This window comes from Silurus aristotelis (assembly GCF_946808225.1).
Source record: "Silurus aristotelis genome assembly, chromosome: 13".
NCBI lineage: Eukaryota > Metazoa > Chordata > Actinopteri > Siluriformes > Siluridae > Silurus > Silurus aristotelis.
Genome location: NC_139586.1, coordinates 18,075,782 through 18,097,505, shown reverse-complemented (window position 1 = coordinate 18,097,505; position 21,724 = coordinate 18,075,782). Strand labels below are relative to the sequence as shown.

The 21,724-nt window shown below is 36.3% G+C and overlaps 2 protein-coding genes across 6 annotated transcripts; one reads left to right on the top strand and one right to left on the bottom strand.

The window, feature by feature from the left end:
* The first annotated feature begins 1,111 nt into the window (after positions 1-1,111).
* clcn4 (chloride channel, voltage-sensitive 4) lies at positions 1,112-14,848 on the top strand. 2 transcript variants are annotated; one of them, XM_083558881.1, is made up of 12 exons: positions 1,112-1,373; positions 3,804-3,958; positions 4,362-4,461; positions 4,546-4,733; positions 5,024-5,146; positions 6,163-6,369; positions 6,500-6,580; positions 6,758-7,303; positions 8,019-8,205; positions 10,831-11,226; positions 11,379-11,595; positions 13,744-14,848. In XM_083558881.1, the coding sequence occupies exons 1-12, from the start codon at positions 1,358-1,360 to the stop codon at positions 13,832-13,834; spliced, it is 2,307 nt and encodes a 768-aa protein (XP_083415007.1). In that variant the 5' UTR covers positions 1,112-1,357; the 3' UTR covers positions 13,835-14,848. The 2 variants fall into 2 exon arrangements, 1 of the variants encoding a protein (XP_083415007.1); XR_014536384.1 differs by having other exon boundaries at positions 1,145-1,373; positions 11,379-11,866; positions 11,912-14,848.
* traf3ip2b (TRAF3 interacting protein 2b) lies at positions 14,824-21,511 on the bottom strand. 4 transcript variants are annotated; one of them, XM_083558885.1, is made up of 10 exons: positions 21,304-21,511; positions 18,786-19,228; positions 18,588-18,696; positions 18,421-18,457; positions 17,345-17,409; positions 16,756-16,853; positions 16,599-16,667; positions 15,974-16,090; positions 15,751-15,825; positions 14,824-15,224 (listed from the first exon to the last, which is right to left on the bottom strand). In XM_083558885.1, the coding sequence occupies exons 2-10, from the start codon at positions 18,942-18,944 to the stop codon at positions 15,078-15,080; spliced, it is 876 nt and encodes a 291-aa protein (XP_083415011.1). In that variant the 5' UTR covers positions 18,945-19,228; positions 21,304-21,511; the 3' UTR covers positions 14,824-15,077. The 4 variants fall into 4 exon arrangements, with proteins under 4 accessions (XP_083415011.1, XP_083415008.1, XP_083415009.1 ...); XM_083558882.1 differs by lacking the exon at positions 21,304-21,511 and adding exons at positions 20,552-20,909; positions 20,974-21,118 and having other exon boundaries at positions 18,588-19,228; XM_083558883.1 differs by lacking the exon at positions 21,304-21,511 and adding exons at positions 20,552-20,909; positions 20,974-21,118 and having other exon boundaries at positions 15,974-16,045; positions 18,588-19,228.
* Between the last annotated feature and the right edge of the window lie 213 nt (positions 21,512-21,724).

Genomic DNA, 21,724 nt, shown 5'->3' with positions numbered 1-21,724 from the left:
AAGCTGGTAGACTATCTAAGGCAGCTGGCAGCAATAAATAATGGCAACAGGAACAGGAAAAATGCTTTTTGAGGCAAATTACGAAAAAGGCCATTCAAATAGCTTAAACCAGGGGTCCCAAAACTATGGCGCACAAGCTGAATATGATCGGCCCCCACATTTGGAACGTCCCTTTGAACAGTTCCAGAGACATATTTTGAAATTTTCATTTTAAATATGTTTTACTCATATTATATCTGTATTTAATAATAAAGGTTAGCTTTCAAACAAAAATTTTAATTATTTATTAACAGAGGTCAAGGCACCAATAGAACTATCGGCTATTGGGGAAAAATCCATACGGATATTTTTTTGTGGCTTCCGGTCTGCTGCTATTACAAGAGCGGCCTGTAGGGGTAAATCACTGACACCAGGTGCTGTTTGTTTGTACACGTGAGACTGCACACTGCATGGAACACGTTCTATTATATTGATTATTTATAATGTATTATTTATAGAATTAGATTCATTAATAAAAATATTAATATTTATTTACTTTAGCACATTTTTATAATTCAGTACTGTTATTATTCTCTTTCTCTTTGTAATACTATATTACATTATTATATTACATGAAGTGTTTGTTTTTTAAAATCCAATATCCAATTTAAAAACCATCAGTTGATTAATCGATTATCGGCAAGTATGATCCAAGCTAGCTATCGGTATCTGTAAGTAAATGTTTTAGTTTTAATAGCAATGAATATGAATAAATACATCTGAATCATAATAAAATCTCAAATTTTTTTAGACTGATTAAAGAAATGAAAAATTATGTGGCAGGAAAAACTTTGGGGACCCCTAGTTAAGACATTTATTGCTTGACTTTGGGTAAGTGGTAGATCCGTGGTTAAGGTTCTGGGTTGCTAATCAGAAGGTCAGGGATTCAAGCCCCAGTATTTCCAGGTATCCGCTCTTGGGCCCTTTAGCAAGGCTCTTAATCCTCTTTGCTCCAGGGGTGCTGTATCATGGCTGACTCTGCACTCTAACTTCAGCTTCCTAACATCACTGGTATGTGAAGGAAGAATTTCACTGTGTGCTGTAATGTACACGTGACAAACAATTTCGGATAGTTGTGTTCTGGAAGCTGGGAGTTTGTCAGACCAAACTGGATTTTTTCAGCAAGGGATTGCTGATTTGAGACGCACCCGGTTGCATGCTGGGAAAGTGACGGCTATTTTATTTACTAGCTCGCTGTAAATTATTTTATGGCAGCCATAAAGTGGCGTTTAAAACAGTTATCGCTTTTTTAAATAATGGTTTCGCTACACAGACAGATATAAGTGACCTGATATATTCGGTTATTTCATAATAAAGAATGGCGGAGGCAGAAGGTAAGAAGGGCGCCAGTGTGCATGCATGAAGTGACACATTTTCGCTTATGGGAAATTACAATGCACCTGTTTCACGTCTCATATTTACAATAATACAAATTACAATTATGCATTTATTCACGTTGTGACTCTGTTTTTTATTTATTTATTTATTTTTGTTTCCAAATTCAGTCTAGCATGCCCTCGGTTCGTGGTTTTGTGTTAATGTTATGTTGCAGTCGTTTGATTTCCGCCCTAATAAAATCCTCATCAACTATTTTTATATAAACATAATAATTCATTTATATCTTTATAAGAGATATGCATTATCAAGATATCACTCAATATTCATTAATATATATATATTTTGAGATTATTTAGTATATTATCTCTTCAGACATATACTAAAATTGTTCATTGTTATTGTTTATAATGTATTTATAACAGCTGGTTTATTTACTGATTTTTTTTTATCAATTTTTCTCTACCTGAGCTGTATGCATATATATATATATATATATATATATATATATATATATATATATATATATATATATATAATATAATATAATATAATATAATATATATACATAATGTGGTGCATTCATGTTTATGGAATGATCTTAAAATAATAAGCAGGGACATAAAAATAAACACAGTGAAACACAAATAATAATAAAAATAATAATAAAGCAGATATTTATTATTATTATTATTATTATTATTATTATTATTATTATTATTATTATTATTATTATCTATAATTTTTTTTATTACCCGCTGTATTTTAAGTACTGTCCTAATATATAATTAATATTTTTTCTATTATTTCATATTTTACATTTGCACAATAATAATAACAGTAATACTACCACTACTACTACTACTAATAATAATAACAATTTTGTAAAATTTTAATACCTTGTAAACAGCAATTGAGCAATTCTTTTTAAATTATTTATATAATCTATTTATTATTTAAGACAGTTTGTCTGTATAAATCAGTACATATTAAATATATTTATTCGTATATGTCATATTTATTAATACTATGATATGTACTAGTTTGTAATGGTTTGCCTTAGTGTCACATGACCTGCACTTATAGACAATTATAGACATGTGAGCAAAAACTCAAAGTACCGTATTTTTCGGACTATAAGCTGCTACTTTTTTCCTACGTTTTGAACTTAAACAAAGAGCGGCTTTAAGCGGCTTATTTATTAATTTTTCCTGGGTTTTTCCCGGTTTCACAAACTTCAAGCCCAAAAACTGAGCGACATAACATAAGACCAATTAAATTTCTGAGAACGCATTCTGAGCTGCACGGCATCGGGAGAAAAAACTTTTTTTTTAAACACACGACGATGCCAAAAGAAAATCTCTTAAGAGAAATAGTTGTAAAAGGAAGGAGGAAGACAGTGAATAATGACTTTCTTGGTAGGCTACTGTTTAGATACAAGCCGTTGTAACACGTTGAGTCTGGGTCATGGGAGAGCTCGCTAACTCCAGTTGCAACAGAAATCATATAAGCACAGACAGGTTTCCAAAACTCGTGCTTTTTTATTTTTCTTGACAACAGCGTTACAGGTTAAAAAATAATAAGGACATATTCCTCGGTCTTGCACACATGCAGTAATACCGGAAAAAATGCGGCGGCACACTATTCCCAAAATGCCGCTCTGCTCTTAAAGGAGCCACAACATATTTCACCCGTTACGCCGTGTAACAGGCACTGTCTTTTGTTAAAGCCTGTGTAAAGTTCATTAGTTTCAGTGTAGACACCTGCTTAAAGACAGGTGTGGCTTATTTATGTTCAAAATAAAAATCTTTGTCAAATTCAGTGGTTGCGGCTTATATATGGGTGCGCTTTATAGTCCGGAAACTACGGTAAGTTGCTAGTGTAAGTCCTTTGTGGGACTATTGATGTCAGTTATAGCTTAAAGACATCTCTGGTAACAAATAATTACCTTTCTGCTGCATTGTGGTTACATTTTACCCATTCTTCATAGATTCAGTTCTTTTTCTGATTGATTCAAGCGTTTGTAGTTTTTAGACTTGTGTTATTCATACATCAATGTGCTTTTTTGGTAGAGGAGCTTTATGGAGGTGTAGAATTAAAGATGATTATTAATTGTCATTGTAACAGTAACTGTTTCTACCTGCAAAATATTGAACCAATCTACTGGCAGGGGTGTTAATAATTATGTTTTTTGATAATGCTGTTTAATAATGTCTCTAAGAACTTTAGGAAGCTCCTTGCATGAAAACATTTTTTGCTTAATTAATCACTTTGGTGTAGGGTGGGACAGATTATGAAGATTGTGGCAAAACTCCCACTTTTTTCACCCAAGTCTTTAAGAAGTTTGAACTTTTTAAAAAGTATATTTTTGACCTGTAGACAATGTTGTGAGGTTTGTTTGTGGCTGACAGTGCAATCTTTTTCTTAAGTGATCAGCAATGCCACCCCTTCAGAGGAAATGAATGGGGCTGGGAACCTGATGGACTTCCTGGATGAGCCCATTCCAGATGTTGGCACATATGAGGATTTCCACACTATTGACTGGCTCAGGGAGAAATCCAGAGACACTGACCGCCACAGGAAGGTATAAGAGCCACATGAGTTTAACAAGATTCATAAGCTGTTAATCATGAATGTTTTAATGTCAAGGAGGTCTGGTGACAGTTCATCCCAAAGCTGTTCAGTGGGCTTGATGTCAGAGATCTTCTACTCTAAGCTATGTCTTCACAGATTTTTCTACAAAAGGGCAGTGCCCTGCTGAAGGTTCAAATCCCTTACAAGTTTGGGTTCCTTACAGGTTTGGGTCCCTTAGTTCTACTGAGAGGAAATCTTAATGCCACATCATACAAAGATATTCTACATAATTGTGTGCTTCCAGCTTTGTAGAAACAGTTTATAAAATGTGCACATATGGGTGTGATGGTCAGGCGTACACAAATTTTGGGCCATATTGCATAACACCTACTGATTGGTAATATTGTGCTTAGATCCGCAACAGGAGGAAGGAGTCGATCTGGGAATTTGTAAAGAGCCTACTTGATGCTTGGTCAGGATGGGTGGTCATGTTGCTTATTGGACTGCTATCAGGTACACAACTCAGTGTGTTGATGTGGGGTTGATCAGCACTGATTGGTTGATGGTCAGTGTGATGATTCTTTTCCTCTGCCCCAGGCACTTTGGCAGGAGTGATAGACCTGGCTGTGGACTGGATGACGGACCTAAAGGAGGGGGTTTGTCTGTCTGCATTCTGGTACAGCCATGAGCAGTGCTGCTGGACGTCAAATGAGACTACATTTGCAGACAGGGACAAATGTCCTCAGTGGCAGAAATGGGCAGAACTGATGACAGGACACTCTGAGGTAGGGGTGGACCCATGCTGATCATTGCAAACATTCTGATAACATCACCCTTTATAATTGTATAGAGTTGAGACAGTATAGAAAAACAGACAGTATATGAAAATTGTGAGTTAGCCTTATAGTCTTTATTATTAAACATTTTTAAGAGACGTCTCTGAAATGATAGAATCTTAATATATGATTTTATATTGGTTAGGCTGTTTTGTGTATTTAGTGCCAACTACAGTAAATGACAGGAAAAAATTTGAATGGGTAGCTAAATTGTATTCTCTTTTGTGTATTGTGCTTAGGGTGCTGGTGCCTACGTGTTAAATTACTTCTTGTACGTGCTGTGGGCGCTGTTCTTCTCCTTTCTGGCTGTTTCTCTGGTACGAGTGTTTGCTCCGTATGCCTGTGGATCAGGAATACCAGAGGTAAGTTGTTTCGATACAAGAACCATAACAGGGATTTGAACATCTCAGAATTATTATCTCTCCAGAAACAGTAACAATTATTACAAATTTAAACACTACAATTAAGAATATTATTTGGTTTTCAATAAAATTAGACTACAGACTATGACAACTGTATTTTATTCCAATTATATTTATTAATTACCGTATTTTTCTGACTATAAGCTGCTACTTTTTTCCCACGTTTTGAACCCCTCGGCTTAAACAATGAAGTGGCTAGTTTATGGATTTTTCCTGGGTTTTTCCCGGTTTCACAAACTTCAAGCCAAAAAACTGAGCCCCATAACATTAGACCAATGAAATTTCCGAACGGAAACAAAAAAACGCACCTCACCTGTGTTCTGAGCTGCACGGCATCGGGAGAAAAAACTTCCATCGGTATTGATTTTTAAACGCCTCACGATGCCAAAAGAAAAACTCCCGAGAGAAATAGTTGTGAATGGAAGGAGGAAGACAGTGAACAATGACTTTCTTGGTAGGCTACTGTTTAGATACAAGCCGTTGTAACGCGTTGAGTCTGGGTGAAGGGAGAGCTCGCTAACTCCAGTTGCAACAAAAATCATATAAGCACAGACAGGTTTCCAAAACTCGTGCTTTTTTATTTTTCTTGGCAACAGTGTTACGGGTTAGTCAAAGAAACTTAGAAGAAATGAGCATCAGAAAATAATAAGGACATATTCCTCGGTCTTGCACACATGCAGTAATAGTGGAAAAATGCAGCGGCAGCCTATTCCCAAAATGTCGCTCTGCTCTTAAAGGAGCCACAACATATTTCACCCGTGTAACAGACACTGTCTTTGTTTCAATTCATTAGTAGACAATGTAGACGGCTTATAGACAGGTGCGGCTTATTTATGTTTAAAATAAAAATCTTTGTCAAATTCAGTGTGTGCGGCTTATATATGGGTGCGCTTTATAGTCCGGAAATTACGGTATACACCAATTATCCTAAATTGGATTTGTGTCTTGTTTGCCAGATAAAGACAATCTTGAGTGGGTTTATAATTCGAGGTTACCTTGGGAAGTGGACCCTGCTGATTAAGACGGTTACACTGGTGCTGGCCGTGTCGTCTGGCCTAAGCCTGGGAAAGGAAGGACCACTGGTGCATGTAGCCTGCTGCTGTGGAAACCTCTTTTGCAGCCTTTTCTCTAAATACAGCAAGAATGAAGGCAAACGTAGAGAGGTGAGAAGCACTGCTGGCAACGCGATACACCTATATTGAATTTTTATTTCGATCTTTTTTCATTTATTCATGTTGATGTATGACATGTCTAGGAGTAACACTATCGCTGCATTTTGTGTTTGATTTTTAGGTTTTATCAGCTGCTGCAGCTGCTGGAGTGTCTGTGGCATTTGGTGCTCCAATAGGTGGAGTGCTTTTCAGCTTAGAGGAGGTACTCAAATCACAGGAATCAGTATCTTATTAAACCACAACCATGTGATATTAAATTAAAAGGAATCATTTTAGAACTGTGCTAATACCAATATATTTTTGTCTACATATCGAAAGTATTGAATACAGCTTTCTGTTATGAACCCTTTCCTATTAAAGCATCTTTTGGTTCTTTCAGGTGAGCTATTACTTTCCCCTTAAGACTCTGTGGCGCTCATTTTTCGCTGCGCTGGTTGCTGCCTTCACTCTGCGCTCTATCAACCCATTTGGCAACAACCGCCTGGTGCTATTCTATGTGGAATATCACACACCATGGTACATGGCTGAGCTAGTTCCCTTCATTCTGCTTGGGGTATTTGGAGGCCTCTGGGGCACCCTGTTTATCCGAGGCAACATTGCCTGGTGCCGTCGCAGGAAGACCACTCGCCTCGGCAAGTACCCTGTCCTGGAGGTAATCGTGGTGACAGGCATTACAGCCATCTTGGCTTTCCCCAACCCATACACACGCCGCAGCACAAGCGAGCTCATCTCTGAGTTATTTAATGACTGTGGTGCTTTTGAGTCCTCCCAACTCTGCGATTACATCAATAACCCTAACATGAGCCGTCCAGAGGATGATATACCAGACAGACCAGCTGGACCAGGGGTCTACAATGCACTCTGGCAATTAGCACTTGCACTGATCTTTAAAATAGTCATCACTATCTTTACATTTGGCATGAAGGTAGGTCACTGCTTTTTTACGTGTGTCTGTGTGTGTGTGTGTGTGTGTGTGTGTGTGTGTGTGTGTATATATACAGTGGAAACTTGATACTCGTGACCTTGACACTCATGACCTCGATAGTTTGCGACTTTTCATTTGGATCTAAGAGTAACTCACGAAAAATATGATAGTTCGCGAGAAGCCGTGATTGGTTTATTATTAAATTATTCATTAAAAGTAGTAAGTAAAACATTTATGACAAGTAATTCATAATTTTTACAGTACAGTACATGTACAATTTTCCTTGAAAAATAAACCATCAAAAGGAGAGAGCCAAAACCTTGAGGTTTTTGTTAACGCGATGGGTCATAGAAGGTAACTGCCGCGAGTATCGAGGTTGAACAGTATATACAGTATATATTTATATACTGTAATTTCCAGACTATTAAGCATACTCAAATATAAGCCGCACCCACTGAATTTTACAAAGATTTTTATTTTGAACATATAATGTTATGGGGCTCAGTTTTTTGGCATGACCGGAAAAAACCCAGGAAAAATCCATAAATTAGCCGCTTCATTGTTTAAGCCACGGGGTTCAAAGAGTGGGAAAAAAGTAGCGGTTTATAGTTTGGAAAATACGGTATTTATATTTTCCATTTATAAAAACTATCTATCTTACTATCTATATCTATCTAACTTCTGTTGTTCTCTGTCCTGCTGCTGCTTTGCCCAGATCCCATCAGGTTTGTTCATACCCAGTATGGCAGTTGGAGCTATTGCAGGACGGATAGTGGGCATTGCTGTGGAGCAGATGGCCTACCACCACCATGAATGGATCATCTTCAAGAACTGGTGTCGTCCGGGTGCAGACTGTGTCACTCCTGGCCTCTACGCCATGGTGGGGGCTGCAGCATGTCTCGGTAAAACAGTGTAGCAAAGTAGAGGCTCCACTCTGCTGATTACCTTATGGGTTTAAGCTGCATACAACACCATAAATGTGATTGTAGAATTTATCTTTTATAGTCAGAGTCTCTTTGCACCAATAGTTTATTTGAAGCTCTAAAGCTATATATTATAACTAGGGCTACAACTAAAAATTATTTTGATAATCGATTATTTTGATTCTTTTCTTTTCTTCGATTAATCAGATAATAATTTTTATAATTATTATTTTGTTGTTTATTTTTTTTCTTATTATAACTATATAAAACCCTAATTCAGGTTATCTATGTATAAAAGTGTATTTTAAAAATGCAAAATCCACATATTGAGATCCTTATATTAACATTTTAAAGTTCATTGTGGCTGCTTGTTGACTAGTGCATGGGGGATTTCTCCTTTGAACAAATTCACTCATGCATATTTGTTTCTTTCTATAAAAAAGAAACAGCATTTGAGTATGAAAGGTGAAGCAATTTGTGTAAATCAACATTTATATTGTATTTTGCAGATGGCATGTTTATAACCATGCTTAAAAAATCTATATATAATATGACAACATTGTTATAACTATAGATAATATAGATATTTTGTTTATTTGTAAAGATATAATTAATATATAATTAATTTAATTTTGTAGAATTAAAAGATATATGCATAAAATCAATATACAAACATTAAAAACCATTTGAACGTAGTAAAGCTATATTAACTCACATTTGAAAAAAGATAAGATACTGTTGTAGTAGGCAAATGCTATTAAAGGGAATGGAACTGAGAAAAAAGAAAAAAGTAATATATATTGGTGTAGACATGCATAATTATTCGCTATAAACCAGAATACTTCGTTACTGTACTTAAGTAGATTTATTTGGTATCAGTACTTTACTTCAGTAACTTTTTACTTTTACTCATTACATTTTGACACAAATATCTGTACTTTCTACTTATTACATTTTAAAAATTTTCAAAAAATTACTTGAGTTTTAATCCACTGATTTGGTAAAATGTCAATATTTTTATATACGGATATATTTATATAATACGGATTACCTGTCAGTCCGCGTCTTTTTCAATCCACTGGTGTATCATGTCCTGGCTCTCACTCACCACAGATGTAGACTAGTTTACAAAGCTAAGAATCAGCAGGGCAGAAAGCAACAAAAAGTAAAGTTAATGTGGATGAGACAGAGAGAGTCAGTGATGTAAACATGACTGAGAACAGAGACATTCCTGATCACCTGATCATCATCATCATCTTTTCTCTGCTTGTGTTCTATATCTAGATGTTCAGCCTGGACACATTCATTAGGTAACAACATTTTACTTACGTTGTCCTTTCTTTATGCAGATATAAAAAAAAATAATAAACTCCACCGAAAAACACTTTTAATCAGTAAACATTTGTTTTATTTATGCGCCTCAAATCCAACGCCAAATCCGCCATGATTCAAACAATTAATCCTCTGGGTGGCGTTTTGTGTTTTTTTTTCCCTCATAATGGCGAAATGAACTTAAATTACTGTCATTTTTGATCGTACAGAGAAGAACAATACATCATTCGAATCTGTAAAATGTCTAATTTTATTTGTATACACTTATAATAACAACAAAACGCTGTGTTTTTGTAAAATAAAATAAACAACTCTTTGCCATGTCATCTCGCTTCACAAACACATAAATAAAACAACCTGAATCTCAGTGAATATTTGCCTCCCAGATATATATATATTTATAGAAAGCTCGAAATTTTCGTTTACATAAACCACATTCAAATCGAATAAAAATTTGATCTGATTGTGTAATTAATAATCGATGACATAATCAGATCAAATTTTTATAAAATGTAATCGTTTACTGCTGCTGTTAATTACTGCTTTAAAAAGATCCAGTGCGACTGTCCCGAAGTTATTAAACTAACAGTTTACATAGTTTCACTGCATTAAACTATACTATTTTCACATTATGAGGTTTACACAGTTTCTGCTTACCGTGCTGATGTTTCACCTTCATTCATTTCACGTGCTTGTGCATCACTGTGGTACTTCCATACCACACATGCTCAGCTTTGCATAACTTTCAGGTACAGTTTTCTTTGTTGCATTTAATATAAAATGTTCTCATGCCTTGCGTTTAATATTAAACTCTCCCATGCCTTGGATGACTTGGGACGCACATTTATTCCCGCTGCCGGTTGACCCTGCACTGTCTGCCATTTTCGCAAGTGGCTGTGTTATCTTGCCGTCATGCTAACCCGTAACTTGAGCAGCCCAACTAATCAATAACGGCATTCGTTCACAACGAATTTCATTATCGATTTTTTTAATTAGTTGTTGCAGCTCTAATTTTGACCAAGTTAGAGTTTAAAACTAGGGTGTGTTATAGGAGCAATAACAAAGCAGACTTGACAAAAAGACTTTATGACTTTGTATAAACTATTAATTAGTGTTTAAAAGGAATCAACTTTAATGAAACAAATTATAGATAAATGACGTATAGAGTATGATTCACCTATTGCCTGGGAATTCATCTTTGGGAATTCATCATGTTGGAATTCTTTTTCTTGCATCACATTTCTTCTTTACTTTCTTTTTTCCTCCTCTCAGGTGGAGTCACTCGGATGACTGTGTCCCTGGTTGTCATTATGTTTGAGCTGACTGGTGGGTTAGAGTACATTGTGCCGCTAATGGCCGCCGCTGTTACAAGTAAGTGGGTGGCGGATGCGTTTGGTAAAGAGGGAATTTATGAGGCACACATCCGTCTGAACGGCTACCCATACCTGGATCAGGATGAGTTCACCCACCGCACGCTGGCCACTGATGTGATGCGACCACGCAGGAACGAGCCACAGCTTTCAGTTCTCACGCAGGACTCCACCACAGTGGAGGATGTAGAGATGCTCATCAAAGAGACGGACTACAACGGCTTCCCTGTGGTTGTCTCGCGAGAGTCTGAGAGACTCATCGGTTTTGTGCAGCGCAGGGATCTGACCCTGGCTATAAGTAAGGCCACTTTTTAGTCACGCTTGCAAACTTTGTGAATTAGGATTTAAATAACACAATTCATGTTTAACAAATAATTTTGTACTTTTCTTTAGTATTTCTTATGCATCATTATTTAACCCATGCCATCTCCTCTGTCAATGTAAATGTAGAGACTGCACGTCAGAAGCAGGATGGAGTGGTAAGTAACTCAGTGGTATACTTCACCGAGGATGCACCCCAGCTGCCAGCCTCAAACCCTCAGCCCCTGAAGCTAAGGCGCATCCTCAATCTTAGCCCCTTTACGGTCACTGACCACACACCTATGGAGACCGTGGTGGACATCTTTCGTAAACTTGGCCTTCGCCAGTGCCTTGTCACTCGCAGTGGGTAAGAGCATATAAAAAAGGAAACTACACCCCACTAGAACATTAATAATTATTATTTCCTGATGCTGTTTGTTAGTATTAACAGTACTGTTGTATACATACTGTATCCTAATACAGTAATCACCCTATTTACCGCGGTCTGAAACTCGTGCCACCGGTTTATTGCCGACTTGCATTTGCCATATAACTCATTTGTTTAGCTGATTTTCCCGGTCTCTCGCAGATAGCACGATAGACAAAAAACCTATAGGGAATTGTTTTTAGGGAGTTTTGTTTACATTTATTGATAAAAATATCATTTTTATTATAAAATGAAGTAAAATGTTAAAACAGTAAAGTACTATATACGTAAAATATCATTTTTGGGTTTGTGTCCATGTAAACGGGGGATTACTATAATTTAGTTTGCAGCAGGTGGGTTCCCTGGTGGTCTAGTGCTTAGGATTCGGCGCTCGCAACGCCACGGCCCAGGTTCAATTCCCGGTCAGGGAACCAACCCAGCCAGTGCACTCTTAGTGCCGGTCCCAAGCCTGGATAAATGGGGAGGGTTGCGTTAGAATGGGCATCCAGCAAAAAACCGGGCCAAATCGAACATGAGGATCACGAATACGGATGATATGCTGTGGCGACCCCTAATGGGAGAAGCCAAAGAAAGTAGTTTGCAGCAATTCTCACATCAACATTTGTGTATTTCTTCTTCTTCTTTCGGCTTCTCCCATTAGGGGTCGCCACAGCGGATCATCTGTCTCCATACCCCCCTGTCTTCTACATTTGCCTCTTTCAACCCAACTACCTGCATGTCTTCCCTCACTACATCCATAAACCGCCTCCCTGGCCTTCCTCTTTTATTTCTTTCTGGTGGCTCCATCCTCAGCATTCTCCTAGCAATATACCCCATGCACATGTCCAAACCATCTCAATCTGGCCTCCCTCACCTTGTCTCCAAAACGTCCTACATGCACGGTCCCTCTTATAAACTCGTTTCTAATCCTGTCCATCGTCGTCACTCCCAACTAAAACCTCAACATCTTCAGCTCTGCTACCTCCAGTTTATCTCCTTTCTTTCACTCAATTGCTCACAGATGGTCACCTCTTCTCTCAGCCTGGCTTCTACTACTCTTTTCCATAACTTCATTTTGTGACTGACCAACTTAATTCCCCTGTGGTTACTGCAGGTCTGCACATCTCCCTTGTCCTTAAAGATCGGTACCAGCACACCTCTTCTCCATTCCCTTCACCTTCCAAAATCCTGTTAAACAATCTTGTTAAAAACTTCACTGCCATCTCACCTAAACATCTCCATGCTTCTACCGGTATGTCATTTGGTCCATCCGACTTTCCACACTTCATCCTCTTAATCGCTGCTCTCATGTCCTCCTTACTAATCCTATCCACTTCCTGCTTCACCATCCCCACACCATCCACCCATCTCTCTTATTTTCCAGTTCATCAGCTGCTCAAAATACTCCCTCCATCTTCTCAACACACTCTCCCCACTAGTCAGTCCACATTTGTGTATTTAAGAGGTTGAAATCTACTGTCCACTAGAGGGCACATCAGAGCTAAAATGTATCTGCATGGCTTGATTGGTTTATGTTGATTTGTAAAATAGCAAATGGCAAATAATCTGCCAAGTACACTTATGTTTATAGAGGTTGTCATAAAACAAATGCATTTATAGCATTAAGCAGACTTTATTATCAGAGATATTATTGTAGTTTTTGTAAAAAAAACACTCATGCAAGTTAATTAGGCTAACACTGTTGGTATGGTTTGTACAATATGGAAAAAACAAAGGATCTTTTCAAATCAATTACAAATATAGTAAGCTACTGTATACACACTCTGTTGGTTTTTATTCTAAAACCTTCTCCATTGTCATTGGCACCCAAAATTTGGTACCAAAATACATGCCACTCTCAATGTAACCAAATTTGCACTTTATGATGATGTAAACATTAACTGTCACTCTTAACCTATACCTGTATTTGTTATCTTTTGCATTGTGCTGCTGCCACATGAGAGGCTGATTAAATAACTTAAAGAAAGAAGTGGTGTTCTTAGTGAAGTGGGTGGTAAATGTATAATCCATGTGGTAATTCAGGTTTTCTGACTCCATATTATGATATTATATTTCTCTGCTCCTCAGACGATTACTCGGGATCATCACCAAGAAAGACGTGCTACGACACATGGCCCAAATGATGAACCAGGACCCTGGATCGATCATGTTCAACTAGACTACTCCATCTCTGACCTTTCACATTGTCAGGCCAGTGACCTCATAAACCATTCAGACTGTAAATAATGCAACACTATTATAACTTTAAATATTTAAACGTGTAGAAGTGTAATACCAAACCCTTATGTGTTTTGGGCCAAAAAAGATCATAATCTTAAATGAAATCTTGGAATGCGATGCATGGCAACATTTAGAGGCAATCGGGTAACAGGAGATATAGTCACTTGTGTTCTTTACTAAATGCATTCTATATTAGTACCTTGGTAACCAGTGGATCTTCTTTAAAATACTCAAAAATAATATAAAGTGATATCAGGAGACTGTAAACTTTGGTTAGGATTCTGGAACTTTACATTGCCTAATTGCCTCAAGTTGCTGTGCATCAGGTGCAAAAAGATCAAGTGTTTTAAGCCACTGTAACTTGTGTTTATCCAACTGCTGCTGCCATACAACAATTTATTTTAATTCATTTAAACCATTAGTCTTTGCTAGTGTAATTTATAAAATATTCTCTATTATAAGGGATATAACTAAACTGGGACAGATCGATGCAATTGACATTTATGTAGTTTTGTTTTTTTTCCACTCAGAACAAATCAAATACAATGAAGGTACTTTTATCACACGCTTTAATTACAGAATTACATTTGATTTATTTGGGTGGTATTTGAGGTTTTGTGTCTGCATTTTTGCACCACAGAACACAGTAGCTTGTCAGGATATGGCAGATTTGCCTTACCACATTTTGCTCATATTTATTATTTACATGTAAATATTTATTTAGGAACAAAATGATTAGATGATAATATGTTGTGTTACATTCTTTTTTTGTGATCGTGGCAAGTTGGTATTTTTTTATGTGCACTTTAAGCATTTGCTCAGTACTAAATTACCAAATGGCAGAGTTGTCTTAAGTGATGCAACCCTAATAAAACCTCTAATGAAATAATAATTTAAAAAAGAAAACAGCAATCTGCTCAATTTCAGTTTATGGTTATTAAATCATTTAATGTGCGTGTGGACATTTTTCTTGAAGACCTTTTCGCCAACTTGTTTGTTACAATGCGCATTTGTTATATGTACATACATATTATATGCAAATTTAACCTGCGTAATAATCTCATATTTTTATTTCTTCTACATGATGCCAAACATAACATTTTACACCAGTATCTATACTGATGTCCCATCATACAATTGTCCAAGTCTGCTGTACTGTGATTGTCTCAAATGAATCTTGGTTAAATAGGCATGGAGAAGATGGTGGGTAGCGGGCCAATAGGTGGCGGGTTGTACTTCTCCACTCGCATGAGTCGGCGCAGAATATCATCCCAGTCCCTTGGCCAGCTGTACAAATGTGTGTTCTGCAGCCAACAGGGAACATAGCTCTGAGGAGTGTAGCATAATCAAAGTAAGAGATAGAATAGATTAAATTAAAGTTAGATAGATAGATAGATAGATAGATAGATAGATAGATAGATAGATAGATAGATAGATAGATAGATAGATAGATAGATAGATAGATCTTCCAAAAGAATATATTTTATCTCACATTTTAAGTACACAAGTACATTTTTTAATAAAAAAATATATATATATCCCACACATATTGAAGCATATTATTGTGAAATGCTGCCCTTTAATCCTCGGTTTTAGAAAGATGAGATTTTAAAAGGATTTGATACCCCTGGTTCAAAAACATGCAAAAATAATATTGGTTCATTTTGTCTACAAGTTAAGCAGAGATTGAGAGGTCATCACTACATTACCACTTATTCATTTTCTATATGCATACTATATACTTCCATTCAGTCAAATTCATAGAGCTGTGCTTTTGAACTCGCAGCCTTTAATTTGACCTCTCAAACGTCTAGTCACTAATAGAAAAGCTGAACTAATAAGCAAAACATTTACCTTTTTAGCCCCGGGAAAAAGCACCGGCACTACCCTGAAGTTTCTGCATCCAGTCTGAATGAATTCATTCTGAAGCTGAGTAGCAAACAAAAGACACAGTATACATTTTTACATGGTACACTATTAAGAGGAAGAGTATATGAACTTTATTTAATAACAAAAGTAACAATGAACATTTATTTGTGTGACCCTATAAAGACAAGAATTAGGAGTTTATAGACACCTGTTTGTGGATGTACACAGTGTTTGAGGTCCTTTCATCACAGTCCACACCTACACCAGCTCCGGTTACTGTCTTAAAATACTTCAGACTAATGATCATGATAATTAGGTAATCTTTCTGCAAAAAGACAAACAGCAATTTAGTAATCAAAATGCAGTAATAGTTTCTTTTGAAATAAAGTTGACAAAAATTGCAAACTATTTTGGGTCACTGCAAATTTGACTGAAGTAATATGTTCTATCAGTCCATCCAAATTTATACCAAAGAGTTGCTGATTTCACAATTCAGAAAGTGATAAATATAGATTTATATTCTCTAACAGTGGTTCTTGCTGCAAGTTTATATTTATGCTCTTGTTCTTATACAGTATTATTTCTAGAGTAAATGGATAAAAATAATGTAATTGTTTTAATATGATTAAAATGATATGATGAAGTTTTGATTTTGATGAAACATTTATTTTTTATTTTTTTTAATGAATGTCAACATAAATGGATAAAAAGTTAAACGTATTTTTTTTTGTATTTTGTTTGCTTTCTTAATAAAAATAATGCATTGGTACTGATCAAGATCTTGGAAAGATTTTAAATGAAGGAAAGGAAAAACAAACCTTCACATGCATTACCTGATTGAGATATCTTTCCATGCAGTCAATCTTGCTGATGCTATAAAGCTGCTGTTCAAAGACATCAATCTATAGACATACAAATGGAAATTATTTGTCACCTCACGATGCTTTCTGGAAACACAAAAGATGCAAAAGATGATGCATATGATCGTACATGCGTGTCAAAGCCATTGTTTCTTAACAAGGCCACGAACTTGATGACCTCTTTAAGATGATCTTCACTGTCCACCTCATACGTGACAAACACTTTTCCTGTGCATGCAAAAGAGATGAGTGAAAGAAGTGTAGTACATCTTTGACCTACTTTATATGGACAAAAGTATTGGGACACATGACTTTTCCAACTATATGTAGTTTATATTTAATCAGCATAATAGTGATATGAGAAACTCTGTCATTGAATTTAGTGTATAAAAAACACAAATAGACTAAGAACCCAGATGAACTTCTGTAGTGAAGCTGATGTAATGAAATGAAAATTGTCTAAGCTATATGGAATGATCAATACTGTAGATATTATAAAAACCAGGTCAGAGCATAATCAGAGAAGATCAAATCATGTTCACATTGGTGTCTGTTTTTACCATTGATTCCACAAAGATTTTTAGAGGAAGCCTCACAGAGAAAGTGTGCTTGGAATTTCTTTAACATCAATTACTCATTTAATCATTATGATGTAGAGCATGGCCACAAATTAGTGTCCATGATTTCTGCAAGAGAATGAATTAGTTAAGAGTGCTTACTCTGTTCTTGAGAAAGCTTTGTGCTGCAGGGACTTTTTTGCTCAGGTCTGCTGGAAACAGCACCACTGTGGAAAAGAAACCCCCAATCAGATATAAATATAAGTGGTTAAATATAACAGATTAAATATAACAGGGTTGGGCAAAGATACATGAAAATGTATTTAAAAATAAAATAAAATACCTTAACTTTAAGTGTATTAAGGTAAACTACACAATACAACAGGCACACCATGTATCAAAATAAACTACTGTATTTTTCTATATTAATAATACTACAAAATACTTTTACAAGGGAGCATAACATTTCTTTGCAAACCATCTGTTTGTAGCCTATTTGATCTGTCCTTGATAGCAACAGTTTCTCTCTGGCTGAGTCATGCAATAAATCCGACATATGCAACCAGTTAACAGATCAAATATTCACATACATAATGCCTATGATCTCTCAGATGAAGATTAGTTTTAAAGTAACCAACAGTTTAATGTTTAACAGTTGGCGAATGACTCATAATTGTATCCTAGTTTAGTTACTTGGTGTTTGGTAACAAAGGGCTAATTAATCATTTAATTGTTACCCATAAATATAATAATGTGTCAGGCAGTCATTCTTGCAATGGTATTCAAAATCAAGATCCTACTGAACAGCTACTCCAATTAATGTACAGTATTCGGCAATTAAATATTTATCAGTCATTATACACCTATTTGGAAGCTGGCAGCAATTCTTCCATATGGATACATTTTCTGTTCTGATCTCAACAAGTCTGGGTAAACTACTGTGTAGGCACCAATCAGAGGCCTCATTTTTATGTTTTTTTAGTCATCATGAAGAATTTACAAAGTATTTTACAATAATTTAAAAATACAAAACCTTAAACAAAATTATACAAATATGAAGCCATTTTCACCAACCCTATCTAGTGTCAAAATCCTATTTTATATTTGTAATACGTATTTAAAATACATATATACATATATCAAAAATACATATATGTCCTTTTTTTTATGGGGGGGGGGGGGGTTAAATCCCTTTATTTTTGTACTGTAGTATTGTCAAACGTGAATCAGCTACTCACTTTTTAGTGCTATGTTTTTGTCCTAATTGCTTAGTATCTGTGGGATATAAAAAGAGTTAGGTCAAAATGCTTAGCTTGCAGTGAAAAATTTATATTTGTTACAATTTATCAATCTGTTTACACTTGTTGGCAGTCCGGGTGGGTTTTGACAGGCTGTATTTAGATACCTTTGCGTCCTTGTTCATATTCAGACCTGGGGTTTAGGTCTTCCTGAGGATCTACATGCAATGGAACTGGACCATGGTACCCACAGTAAAAGCTTGGGAATGGCATCACCTGCTTGGTGTGTATAGAGGATCCAGTTGTGAGAAAAGTATGGAGAGATCCAGGCTGATCCAGACTGTTAAGGCTGAGGCTGTGTGTACCTTGATGGGAGTGATGCCAACTGGGAAAAATGCAGCTAACCCCCAGGTAAGTCTGGTCCTCAGAAGAAGGCAAGTATGATGGTAGACTGCTTGTTTGGCCTGCGCCAAGACATCTGCTGTAAGCAGGGAAGTGCCAGCCATGATCTCTTCTTCTGTCATTATCAGCCTGCTTGGGGTACAACACCTGCTGGCCTGGTCTTATTAATTTATCATTCTGGATTAATTTTACACAGGACTGGGTAGGACTGGGCCGTACAGGGTTGTGATTGTAGCTAAATGTTTGTCCTTTCACCACCCTGCTTAGGTCAAGGGATTGATCAGTAGAGGCCTTTGAGGCCAGAAGAAGTCCAGACTGGAATTCCTCACTCATTGTCTCATCATTTTCCTCAGGACAGTTAAGTGAAATCTGATATTGACCTTGATGAGCCATATGGCTGCGAGAGCTGCAAAGAAACCCAATATATTACACAAGGCATCGTTTAAGATATCAGTAAGTTCCAGCCTCAATTACAACAAACTGCAAAACTAGTCTAAGACTACTTCAGATATACTGATAAACTCTAAAATTAAGACTCTTAAAATTAACCCAATTTGTGTAGATATGGTCAACCAGCCTGCATTTTTATCATTTTAGGTTTATACGAATGCTACATCACTGAGCTGTAGACTAATGTTACACTCTGCCAGTAAATGAGCGGCTTTCTGAGTGTCTGAGTAAGCTTCTAAACAGTATTTTCGTCTACAAAAAACAACTGATGTGTAAGATTGGTGCAGCAGAAAATCAATGGGAGATGATGACCTGCTGTCTGTGGCCAGGTGCCATATGAGCAAAATGAGCAACATATAGTGTGAAAGCACATATTCAAAAACATATTCATATACATTTTAAAATCCAGTGCCTGATATCAATCTGAGATAAGGTTCAAGGTAATTTTGGCAGTAATTCTAGAGGTAAAGAAAATAAAAATGTCACAACCTCAAAATTAGGTAAATTAATGATCTTGAAAATATTAGTACAGGAAAAACATATTTATCTTGTTTATGACAAGACATCATGAAGAATCACATGTTAAAAATGTTTATGCCTTTTTGAATGTTTAATCTAAATTATTAATTCAGTTACATGAACACCAGTGTGGGAGACAAAAGTGAACATTTTAGAAAATCCTGAACATCCCAGATGTCTCAATTTTACTTTAAAAACAGGTCCCATGTAGTTCTAAGACATTTTGCCCACTTGAGTGCTGTTAGATTTTTATCATGCCCGAACAAAAAATGTATTATTGAAGAGGTTTCCCATGCGATCTACGATGCCCGTGGCAGCACACAGAATGGCACATACATTTTTCTTCAGTTTAATGTAATTAACAGACAAGTATATACTGTATACACACTGGAAAAAACTCCAGTTCCTGATTTGGTAAGAAGACACAGTAATCAGCAATGTGTGAGCCCAGACAAAGACATTCCGTATACCTTACATACTCGCATCATAAAGATTCTATAGACACCGAACAAACATAGGATTGTGTGTTTAGAGAACTAGTATGAGGCCCATCTCAATACTAACAAGTGGCACTTTAAAAGTCATAATTTTCTGCTTAAGGCCAGCATGAAACCTGTGAATAAGCTACAAATGCTCCTTTTATCAAATAAGAAAAGGAACTTATACATTATCAAATCCTGAAAGTGTCAATGATACCTGATTAAATTGTGACAAAGATTAACTAAGACTCAGATAGAAAGGTAACCACAACATAACTTACCTTTCTGTAACATTCGTCATTGATGCAGTGATAAAGGCGCTGACGTTGACATTTGTTGTGGTTTTTTTTTTTTGCAACGCCTTCATAAATGAGAACTAGTGCGAGTGCACATTTAAAATCTGGCAAAGGCCACGTTTTGTGGTAAAAGAAAAAGGGCAGCATGTTTGTGACATAGATGAAAAACTAGGCCTTTGCATACAGAGCACACAAGCACATGTTCTTACTTGTAAGAATTACTTGAGGCTGCAAAAGAGCTTTTTTTTTTAGCTATTTTTTTTAGTGTGTTCATTTTTTTTTTGCAAACATTGCAAGTACAAAAAACCACATGTGAGCCTTATCTATGCAATGTTGTATCTACCTCCATCATCACACACACACACACACACACACACACACACACACACACACACACACACACATACACACACACACACACACACACACACACACACACACACACACACACACACACACACACAAATCAGCATTTAGCTGGAAGTAACTTTTAAGACTTTCTGTTTTGCTTGACTACTGTATAACCAGTCTATTAGCAGAACATGAATTATATAAATGATAAACTACACTTTGATGTGTACACATTTGATGATTGTTGAGATGAAATATATCTACAATGTATAGACTTTAATAAATCTATACTTGACTTTTATAAATCACCAAATGTGCAGAGTAATCCCAGAAATCATTTAACAATAAAAAAAGAAAAGAAAAGAATAATTAAATCACAAACTCACTTGAGGATGGGCGAATGGTCAATGCACTGATCAGAGCACTTGTCTATCTACTTTGCGTGTGTGTTTTATGTAGATTGTAGAAGTTTAGTAAAGGTAATGCACCACCAGTAGAATATCAGAAAACAGATCGGTTGGGTTTATTAAGGCCACCCATAGACACAGTGGGGGTGGTGCTTTACAGAGGCTGCCATGGGTGTAGAAATGTGCTGAGTAGTATGCCAACTCCATAATTACTGGTACTCTTTGGGAGAATGACAATTGTCAGAACATTGTCAGGCTTACAAAAATGTATATAAAAAAATTAAAAACGCTAAATCCATATACAAGTTTCCTGTGGTGTAACAATCCTTATGACACCAACATTCTGCAGAAAATATTGTGACATTATGTCCATGCATTCAATCCCTCATTGTGTTCTTTA